Source organism: Nestor notabilis, unplaced genomic scaffold (genome assembly GCF_000696875.1).
Source record: "Nestor notabilis isolate BGI_N333 unplaced genomic scaffold, ASM69687v1 scaffold22762, whole genome shotgun sequence".
Classification (NCBI taxonomy): domain Eukaryota; kingdom Metazoa; phylum Chordata; class Aves; order Psittaciformes; family Psittacidae; genus Nestor; species Nestor notabilis.
The window spans coordinates 124-11395 of record NW_009917277.1 but is presented as its reverse complement, the minus strand read 5'-3'; the positions used below and the strand labels follow the sequence as shown (position 1 = coordinate 11395).

Here is an 11272-nt window from a genome sequence, read left to right as displayed (position 1 = left end):
CTGTGTATTTTATAAAGATGTAAACTTAAGCCGACTTGTCTAATGATGCTACCCCTTAGAACAGGTCTGCTAGGAACTTAATGGTGTGAAGACACTGTAATCTCTTGTTGTAAAAGTATTGTTTGTTTCCTTGCCTTGTGTATTTATCTGCCTGTAAAGAACCTGCTGAAGAGAGTCTTTTTTCTCTAACGATTTTGAAAGAGCTTAGAGTACAGACGTTACTGTTGTTAATGGATGACATTACCTAGGAATGCAGGGTTTGGTTGTTTCCCTTGTCTCTAACAGCTTCCTTCCATTACCATTTGAAGTATAATTGATGCTTGAGCAAGAGCTAAATCCTCTCCTTGCGTTGCATTCTCTGTTAGTCCTCTAACATCGCATAGCCCTTGGCTTCTTGTGTTTTCTAGACTCTGAAATAAAACCTCGACTTTCTTAGTATAGCATAGGAAACTGTAAAGCACCTAAATTAAATTAGCTTTTGTTTTGCAAGTTGGTCAGCATGGGCGTAGAGTATGTATTTAAGCATAAAATTATTGTGCTGTGTTGTATGTATTAGATTGGGAGTGGCAAGATACAAAGGGACTGTATCCCACCTTCATTTTTTTCCCTGAATTTAAGGAACTTTAATTTCAGTTTTCATCCAGATCAGATTTTTCAATCAAATCAGGTTTTGTAGCTTTTTTTTTTTTATTTTTTTTTTTCATTTCTACTCTTTGTGACTAGAAAACCAGTGGTAGTTTTCTTGTGGAAGTAGTGATGAAGAGATTGCTGAAGTTTGTTGTGTGATGATGTTGTTTGTGAATTTAATTGCCGGTAATACAATGTGAACCATTGTGTCACATGAATACATTTAAAGTCTTTCAACTTTCTGATTGTCTTTGACACCTTTCATAAATGCTTCATTACCATTGCAGATGAAAACGTTCCCTGTTGGCAGTCAGGCTACACAGCATAATTTAACATGTGATTAAACTCTTCAAAACTGTTACAAACTTAACTGGTATGAATCAAACAAATAGTCCTTTACAGTTGTATGTCATGAGTGAAATTGTCATGTTTCATTTTTCATTTTCTCAGCACTGATAAGCATATTGTTTCTGGAGTTGTGAACAGTGCATATGGCCAGGGTGCACTGTGCTAAAGACTACATACACACCAGTGATAAACAGCTGTTAAACTGAAACTTAGAATTTTGTGTTGTACCACTTTTAAAAAAAGGTGGAAAAAAAACCCGCCAGACATTTTAGTAGAAACTTTTGTGACCCGTGAAAGATTTGAAAATCCTTTTGGTTAATCCAGATTATTTGCTGAGATTACTCGATTAATGTATCCTGAGGGACCAGTGAAAAACAAACAGTACTTCAGACAGTGTGGCCACTATAAACTTTTTTACAAGCTGAAAAATGTGGTGTCATGACATAAGGCAAACATTGGTATGTCAGATTATATTTTTCTTTCCTAAATTAGATGTTCAGCACATTGGAAACTCGGTAGGAGCTAGGAGATTCTGCCTCAGAAATGATCTGCAGTGGATCGTTTCATGATATGTCTTTGTGTGAGGCTGTGACCCCTTAAACCTTGGAAGAACAAAACAAAAAGCGATGCCTGAATCACGTGTGTGAATATGTTACTGTGCAGTGGTTTTAATGATTTCCAACTTTGCTGTAAGGAGAAGCTATAACTGTTTGTGTAATAGCTATTGAACTGTTGTATTTTGCTAGTTCAGCACAATATGCTAGACTGTATGATTTTGGTTTTGCTTTAATACATTAATTCTAAGATATGCTATTCTGGTTGCTGCTACAGAAGCATTGAGGTTAATGAGAAAACTAGAATGGGTGCTGACCACTGTGATTTAAGATAAGGATTAAGATAACTGGTGGAAACCAAGATGTAGCAGTTGATGCTTCTGTCCTAGTGCTGTTCCAGTGCCTTGCACTGGAAAAAGAGTTACCTTCTAAATCTGCTCATTTGTAACCTTTGTACTCTGCGTTGCTGGTACTTAAAGCATTTTTGTACTTGAGTATGGACTTCAAAATACAGTCCTGAAAATGTTTGCAGGGAAAAAGTCTTTATCCTTGTGTGTCAAAGCATTTTTATGTTGTAGAATGTCATGTAGAATTTCTAGGAAAAATGCAGCACAGAAAAAACCCCAGGGTCTCAAGAATGAGTAAGCCTTGTGAGCATGGCATTGAAATATTTTTTTTGACAGTGTGATTGGAGAAGATTTCAGAGTTAGCCTTACTACTTTTAACAAGATTCTGAATGTCTGTTGATCATAGTGATGAAGTTGTTGTGGGACAAACTGCAGTAGAACAACAAGGGTGCCAAGGTGAGGGGACTCAAATTCCTGGTTGGGGTCTAGGTGAGGTTATTTTCACCAAGCACTGTTGAAGCGTTTGTCCAGTTACTGCCAAACGTTGCAGTGTTCAGATAATCTTCAGTTGTTTTCTGTATTTGACCATTGTATCTTTTTTTTTTTTCTTTTTTTTTTTTCAATGTGACTTTGGAGTTACTTTGTGAGACAGTTGAGGTTTCATGTCTTGTGGGGAAAAAAGTGTGTATTCCTTGCACTTTTGCCATTTGTCATGCTGTTTTTGAAGAGATTGAAATTATGGTTTTGGTGTGTTGTTTGTATGTTGGGGTATGTGGGGGGGGGGGGTTGGTGGGTTTTCAATATTTTTTTTTCACCCAGAGAGGTATTTCCAGAGAGATTAGGTCTGTGAAGTTCAGGGTATTTTTTTTTGTTTAAGCTTTTTCAGTGTGTCATGGGAAATATTAAACAAAAGAAAAGTGTTAAGACAGTGTGAGTAAACCATGTCTTAAATAGCTCTTGCTTCTTTGGAATATAGGACCACTTTTATCCCATAATTACGTTTACAAGTACGCTTACTTACAGCAAGTTGTCAGTTTGGGACAGTAGGGGGAATGAAGAGAGAAATAAATAAAAGCACCTACTGAACTTGCTGCTGTCTGTAAATATACTTTGCCTTTACCATATAATTACTAGCAAGTTAACAGTACACAGAAATATAAAAATAGTGTACCACCAAGGAATATGGAAAAGGAAATTGCTTGTATAGTCATGTGTGCCATAAGGAGTACTACTGGAATTTCTTTTTCTGCTGGAAATTATCTTTTAATGTTGAGTTTTTTGTAATCTTCAGTCTTCATGGATGTTCAGCACTGCAGGATCAGAGTTTTTCTCAAGGGAAGAACATGGGAAATATAATTAACTTTTTTTAAATTAAGCTAAATAGATTTTTCTTTGTTTAGCTTAGAGCAATAAATGTAGATCTCCAGACTGATGCTGCTCTGCAAGTGGATATCTCAGATGCACTCAGTGAGAGGGACAAAGTGAAATTCACTGTCCATACAAAGGTAAAAGCTTGGGTTTGTACACTGAACATCATCTTAATTGTATAGAAGAGAGAGTTTCTTTAAACTGTGTGTAGAAACAAGTGTAACACAATCCAGAGGAATTGAGAAGATAGCTTTATCTCATGTTTAAGAGATTGGGTAGCTGCAGTGCTTAAGATGGCTAAAATTTAAGAGGTTAAAAAACTGTTTAGAAAAAATGACATTCAGGTTTTTGTACTGATACGTTGTCATGCCATTCATATGCTTATAAATTGGCCTGATTGCAGGTAGAATCTTTAATATATCTCAATATGCTTCAGCACAGTTTTTTATTAGATTTATGGAGATCATTTCGTCTCATCTTCTTCCTCCCTCCACCGTTAAATTGGGTGTGGGCGAACCAGAGCTCATTGCTCAGGACTTGTCCATTTGAGTTATGAATATCTCTGAGGGCGGAGACTCCATAACCTTTTTGGGCAGCTCATTCCAATTGATTGCTGCACTAATTGAAATGGGGGTAATTACTGTTGTATGAACTTTGGTTTTGGTCAAATCCATACTTGGATGATTGGATTATTTTTATTTTTACAGGGATATTCTGTTGTTCCTTCAAGATGCTTTTCATATAGCAGTGGAAAACTTTTCATAATTCTTCCTCCTTTTTCCTTTCTAGAGTTCCTTACCAAATTTCAAACAAAATGAGTTTTCTGTTGTCCGGCAACATGAAGAGTTTATTTGGCTTCATGATTCTTTTGTTGAAAATGAGGACTATGCTGGCTATATCGTAAGTATTGTAGTTCTTTTAGTTTATGTGCGCTGTTTTCTGTGGGCCATATCAAAAGTACTTGTGACTGCTTTTAAATGCAATGGAAATAGCAAATGTTCATTCCTTCTAAAATCAGATCAGATGCTTTAATACTTCATTTTATGCAGTTACACAAAATTAATGGCTGAAGCAAGCTTGGAGGAAAGTTAATATAGTTGTCATACTTTCTTGCCTTTCACTCCAAAGGACTGAGTAGTTTAATCTGTATCCAAGTGTATCTTTAGTCCACCATGCTAAAAGTGTGGGAGATAGACGAACTGTATAACTTGGTGGTATTGTTTTTGCAAGCTAATGTTTAACCTAGTTACAAGTTACATGTTGCCTTTGTCTTAGCTGGAATGGCAGAGTACAGTAACTGAGCTCTACTAATGACACTTTTCCAGTTTTCATTATGAAGATCAGAATCATTTTACCATAAATCAGTTGTAGGGGGGAAAAAAAAAAAAGGCAATGCAAATACCATCTAGAACTACAGAGAACCTTAAAACACAACTGAACGATTTGTGTTTTGAAGTTTATTTCAGGCCTCCAGGGAGCAGAGGTCCCAAAATAGTCACTTTACAATGCTACCTATTAAAAATGGATGCCGCTGTTCATACCTTAATTACAAGTAGTAATATTTGTCTTTGGGTGAAAGGTATTAATTTTGTTTTGGGGAGTGTGTCTACTGATTCACAAGGTAAACGTATTTCTAATTGACAGGGGGGTACATTTTTGATGAATATAATCTGTGATGTATCATACCATTCTTAAGCTAGTCTTTTTTTTTAAGTCAGAAAAGCTATTTGAAGTTAGCAGACCTTCAGTGTGGTAGTAACTAGTTTCAGAAAATTGACTACATAGATGCCAGATTTTTCTTCTTTTTGTAATGCATTAATGTAGTGGACAAATGCTGACAACATAGAATTTAAGCTTAGCTTAACTTTGTTCTATGTCCATTTTCTGATAGCAGTTGAGAATTTCTTTGAATGCAGTGTTTTCTTTTTCAATCTTAATATATGTATTACAAGATTAACCTAGAGACTTGTTTACTGTGTGCTTTGTTATTTCAACAGATGTATCTTTAATGTCAACAATGCTGCAAGAAAGAACTAGTGCCCCCAAACAATATGGAATGTTGTTTTTTTTTTTTGTTTAAAGTTTTGGGGAGTTATAAATGGATGATGTGAAAACAATTGTGATTTATTTTTTTTTTCTTTAAACAAGAAATGTTCTTGCCAAATAAGCTAAACCAAAACTAATTATAAAATAATGATTTAAAGTTTTATTCATTGTCATGGAAAAGCTAAGTATGTCAGTATTATTTAATTTCTCTTTTTATTAAACCACTGAAGCCATGAATACATTAATAAAGTATTAACTAATACTTTATTAATCTTCAAGAACACTTGGCCAAAATTGGTATAGTAGTGCAGCATGTCTAACTCATGAATGAGAGACTTTATCCATGAATGCTGTAATGAATGATGAAAGAGAGTGCCATATATTACAAAGCTGCAGGCAGTTCCCAGTTCCTGTACTGAATGGATGTTGTTTGGCTGAGAAGATGAACAATTAAAAAAAAATTGATTAAATTCCAGATTCCACCAGCACCACCCAGGCCTGACTTTGATGCCTCAAGGGAGAAATTGCAGAAACTTGGAGAAGGGGAAGGATCGATGACTAAAGAAGAATTCACCAAGATGAAACAAGAACTGGAGGCGTATGTAAACTTGATTACTACTTTATTCTTTCTTTTTTTCCTGTATCTCTCAACTTTTAATGCTGTCTGCTGTTTCATGTTTCTGATTTCACTGTAATGGTTCTCTGTGAGTTGTAGGCTTGAAAATCCAGTTGATACATAACCAGGGTTATCTTAGTGATCATGATCAGAGCCATTAGGAAAATTGTAGAAATTTTATGGAAGATCTTCTGAAACAGGGGAAAAAAAATCAGGCTGTTCCTGAGCATTCTTTTGTAAGTAAAAGACTAGTTAGACCCCTTTCTTCACAGAATATCTGCAAAGGGAGGAGGTAACCTCTATCTTATTTCTGGTGTTCCAGTTTATAAGCAGCGTGAGACTTCAAGGTTTATACATGGAGTGATTCAACTAGGGAGTTTTGGATGCAGTTGGTACTGTAAACATAGATGCCAACCTTCTGTTCCCCAAGAAATATGGAGTTTACTAGAAAATACTTCCCCCCCCTTTTTTTGGCACTCTTTTTTTTTATTTTTTTATTTCCCTCCCCCCCACAAGGAGAACATACTTCCTGAAAATAGTATTTTCCTTTACTGTGGATTTAATGTGTATTGATATATCAGCTCTAAGGCTTTTTGTTTCATATTGAGTTACACAGTGAAGTTTCTCCTTGCTTCATCCACTTTCCTTATCATGCATTCACTTCTTTGATCTTTTTCCTGTCATTGGTTTCAGTTTTCAAGTGTATATTTACGCTGCTTCTAGACTGCTACTATCAAGAGCTCTGAATTGGCAAGAAAAGTACATAGAACTCTTAGAACTGCTGCTTTCTCTTCGAACTCCAACTGCTGTGAGCAAATGTCTTAAAAAGCTCTGTTACTAGTGTTACGTACACAACATAATTTATAGCAGAGTAGATATACACTTCATATGCAGAAAACTGGAAATTAGCAAAACACTATAGATTTTAAAGAATCTGTGGTTTTCCAGCGGCCCTGATCATGATTCTCTTGTGGTCTGGTTAGGGGTTGGATAACACAGAAAACTTTGGGTTTCTTCTACTGCCACCTCCATCCTCTGCATCCTCCTTTTTTGTCTTCACTGAATGACTACTACTCTCACTGAGATCAAACATCTCCCAACACTGGCCCTGCTGGTTTGCTGGTATGTAAATCTTAACCTCCTTGCACATAGTGGAAGCAAAAGTGTTGACTATTATTTCACCGTTTGACCTCAGAATGGGGAAGGGAGCCCCTTCCTCATTTCTAGACAAGTTACGTCTTACTGAATTTGCAAAGCAAAATGAATTCTAGCAAACTTGTATTGATAAGAAAGCCTTCCTATTAAATCACAAATGCTTTAACCTTGAGTTGGCTCAACTGGGCAGCTATGCAAGTGTCATGGTTAAACGTGACTTTTTTTCATTTTTTTTGGGGGGTTGTACATACCAAATGCAGCACTTAATTTCACTTTTAGAACCACTATGAAGCAAGACTCCATGTAAGCTTTGTCTCCAAAGGCTAGGTGCTTTAACATGGAATGAAAGACTGCTATCTAAACAGTTAACAAAACTACAAGAACTTTTATATGAGTAAGGAGGGTGCAAATAGGCAAGGGGATGGAGATGGGGAGGAAGGAATTTGCACATCAACTATATTGTGCTAGTGACTGTAATCTGTATCTCAATTTTTTTGGTTTTGGGGAGTTGGGGAGAGGACAATCAAACAAGGTTACACTTTGAGCAAACCAATCTGTGTTAGCTAGCCCTAAAAATTAGAATGCATTTGTTGCGCCTTCATTAAAAGCCTCTGTATAATGTGTTCAGGCTTCAGATTTCGCACTAGTATTAACATTGTACTATTTATGCATATATCAAATATTGGAGTGGAAACCTCTACTATATCAGCTTACAATTTTGTATCCTTACTGAGGATCATTTAAAGCTGCTCACTAGGCTTACCTCAAGCTTAATTGCTTCATGTTAAATTCTTATGTCTTGTCTTGTTTCTTGTTTTCAGTGAGTATTTGGCAATATTCAAGAAGACAGTTGCAATGCATGAAGTGTTTTTGTGTCGTGTGGCAGCACATCCTATTTTGAGAAAGGATTTAAATTTCCATGTATTCTTGGAATATAATCAGGATGTGAGTATTGAAAACTGAATTGCTGGCAAGAAAAATCAAGATGTACTTTTATGGTAGAATGGAAAATTGATTAAGAGGGCTTTACCTCCTGGAGCAAATGACATCAATTCCTTCATTCCAGACATACTTGTATCATAAAAGGTAGAAATTCATTTAGGCTGTATGAGTTCATTTTCCTGCCACTTGGGGAACCAAATGCACTTTGTGCTCTAGCCTCAGCTTCAAAAATACTAATGATAATCCAATATGTTTTGGGTTAAAAATATTAGCATTTGGTGGTGATTTCACATGATGTTATTCTTGTCCTTGTGTTTGGTTTTTGTTGTTTGAGTTGTTTTTTTTGTGGGGTTGCTAACAAAAGTAGAGATGATTTCTGATGAAATGTTCTGATAAGTAAAGCCTTTTTGTTAATAATGTAGGTGAAAATTTGTTTAATTTTTTTTCTAGATCTTGGACTACTGTGGCTATCAGCATATTACGTACTGAGTTGCTATCTGATTTTTGAGTTAATGGAGACTTACTGGATTAACAGTCACTCTTTGGAGTCAGAATTAGTGGTTGCTCATGTTCTGTGAACAGTTTTTAGTTGCTTTTAAAATTGTGGAAATTGGCATTAAATGTTGAAGGAATCATTGAAAAGACTGGCTCAACTGAATGCATGTGTAACTTCAAAATCTGTAACAGAGGATCCTTGTTGCTTGATGTAGAAATGCTTGCTGGTTCAGGATCTCAGTTTACCTAAATTGGGCAAATTTAGATAGGAAGAGTCTGAGGCTGAAACTAACATTATCCTCAGTGCACTAGGAGTAAATGCTTCCGTAGTTTCTGAAAGTCAAAGATCTGCCATTCTTCTATTTGATAAACATTGTATTTTTGATAACTGAAATGTACACGCTGTACACTGGTATTATTAGTAGGTGCTAGAATGTTGCTGGGTTTTATGTTGGGTTTTTTTGTTGTCATGGGTTGTTTGGGGGAGTTTTGGTGGGTTTGTTGATGTTAATGCAGAGTGTAAGACTATCAACTTTTTTTTTTTTTTAAGCTTATATTGCCTCCAGAAACTTACCTAACTTGATAAATGAATTTTTTTTCAGTTGAGTGTTCGTGGGAAAAATAAGAAAGAGAAACTTGAAGACTTCTTTAAAAATATGGTTAAATCAGCAGATGGTGTCATTGTTTCAGGAGTAAAGGTGATTACTGCTTAATTTGTCAAGATTTAAAATATATTAACTTTGTTGTCCCCTTTTTTATAATGAAGCAGAATTTTACATAGCTACATGAAAAGGATTTTTCTAGCAATATTTAGCTTAATTCTTAAGAGGCAGAGCATGGAAAGAAACCTGTATCTCTGGATGCAAGATAACTATCTGAGGGCTTTCAGTACTCTTTCTGCTGGTTTATGAAATTAAGCAATTTTTAAATCAATATAAAATTGATAATCTGGCATTTTTTTTTGTTCTGGCCTGTCCTTTTATGCGGTAGGAAAGCGCGCTAGCTTTCACAGCAGCTGCAGCTCAGAAGTTATTAACACCAGCCTTGTAACATCCTAACTGTTTCAAAACTAAGAGCAGTGGTAAAGGTGATACTGTTTGTCCCAGTAGATGAAAGATTGTAACTGAGACCAAGAAAAGCCAAAAAAGAATTTTAATGAAAATTCCATTTCATTTTGACTTTTCCAAAAGTGGAAAGTTGGTTTTGTAACAATCATAAATTCTGCAGAAGATTATTTTAAGCTCTTTTCTTCCTAGTGGTAACTTTCAATTTACAAGCAAATTAGAGGAGCTGAAGTTCCTAGTTATAAAATCTTGAGTTTTGGAACTGCTGGATAGTTGCTGTAACTATGAATTAATTATGACTTGGAGGAAAATATGAAGTCCGTATAACCAGTGGTTTTCATAAGCATGTTGTTCAAAGCCCATGTTGTAGGCTATTCCATGGTAATGAGCATCTGTGCTATTTTAGACAGTTTTTAAAATAAATATAATATCTCTGATTATAATACAGAAAATATTAAATGTTACCTCTTTTACCAACTTGAAAGAAATTTGTCATCAAGATCAGCATTCCTGAGCTAGGAGTTTGTATTGTCTATGCTGTGACTGCAGCATCTGTGCAGCTGGGTGTCTTGTCACACCCTCCACACCCCCCACACCCCCCACACCCCCGTTTTTCTAGGTAGATGTCCTTTTCTTAAGTACTTAACATTTATTGTATTTTTCTGTCATGAAAGTGGTAGTTAGCAGTTAAACTATTTCCTTCACTTCATGTTTAGCTATCTAGACCTTTAAGACAATTGTTATGAATTCTTATTGAATTCTTACTAAATTATTAATAAAACTTCAGATCATAACAAAATAAATGAAGAAAAAAACAGTCTATGGAAATGGTGTTTCAAACAATAAAAATAGATTGCATTTCATGTGACAGCGACAGCAGTATATGCAAATTTACTCTGCAGTTGCTCTATACAGAGTGAGTGGAATCCTGTTTAAGTTGTTCTTGTTTTTTGTAGGATGTGGATGACTTCTTCGAACATGAAAGAACATTCCTTGTAGAATATCACAACAGAGTCAAAGATGCCTCTGCCAAATCTGATAAAATGACAAGATCACATAAAAGTGAGTTCTTTTTCTAGGGTGAAAATAGCACTGGTTAAAATGTACAGAAGTGGTTCATGAGGAGTAGTAATTTTTAGGTTTTGGTTTGCATGTAAAAAGTGAATTAATTTCTGCAAATGTAGTCTTCAGAAAGTCTGAAGAAGTTTAATCTGACTTTCAAAGTTTAGCTGTTGTTGTAATAGGCTGGATGGAGCAAGAACAGCCCGATGCGGCACTGAAGATATCCTCATGCTTCATGCTGTCCCTCTGAAGAGAAACACACTTTAAGTAATAATATTTTTTTCAAAGTCCGATTCTTAATCTTACATGGGGAGGTGTGCAATATAGTAGTGTATGTGATTTTACTCCCAATGAAGTTGCTCTTGACTGGATGATCTTGCATTCATCAGAGTGCAATTTTTTACCCCACTAAGCATTGCATTACCTTGCTGAGCAACAAACTCCTACTTGGGCTGTTAGTTCTAGACTGCGAAGTCAGGTTTCCATTTTTCAGCTTTTTAGAATGGAGATGGGAATGTGTACATGCAGTAGCTTGATTTGCAGGACCCCTTTTCTTGCTGAGGCAAGATTTTCCACTTAGTTTCCTGAGCTGAATGCTAGCTAATGTGATTTCTAGAAGCTCAAGATGGTCCTCTAAAGTGCAGTGCA

General features: G+C 35.8%; 1 protein-coding gene across 1 annotated transcript; it reads left to right on the top strand.

The window, feature by feature from the left end:
- Positions 1 to 3276: 3276 nt before the first annotated feature.
- Positions 3277 to 10641, top strand: LOC104400112 (sorting nexin-6; the record flags this gene model as incomplete). Its single annotated transcript, XM_010009152.1, has 6 exons — positions 3277 to 3381; positions 4034 to 4144; positions 5767 to 5888; positions 7883 to 8006; positions 9101 to 9196; positions 10519 to 10641. Coding segments are annotated over 6 exons (681 nt in total), but the record flags the coding sequence as incomplete, so codon positions are not given.
- Between the last annotated feature and the right edge of the window lie 631 nt (positions 10642 to 11272).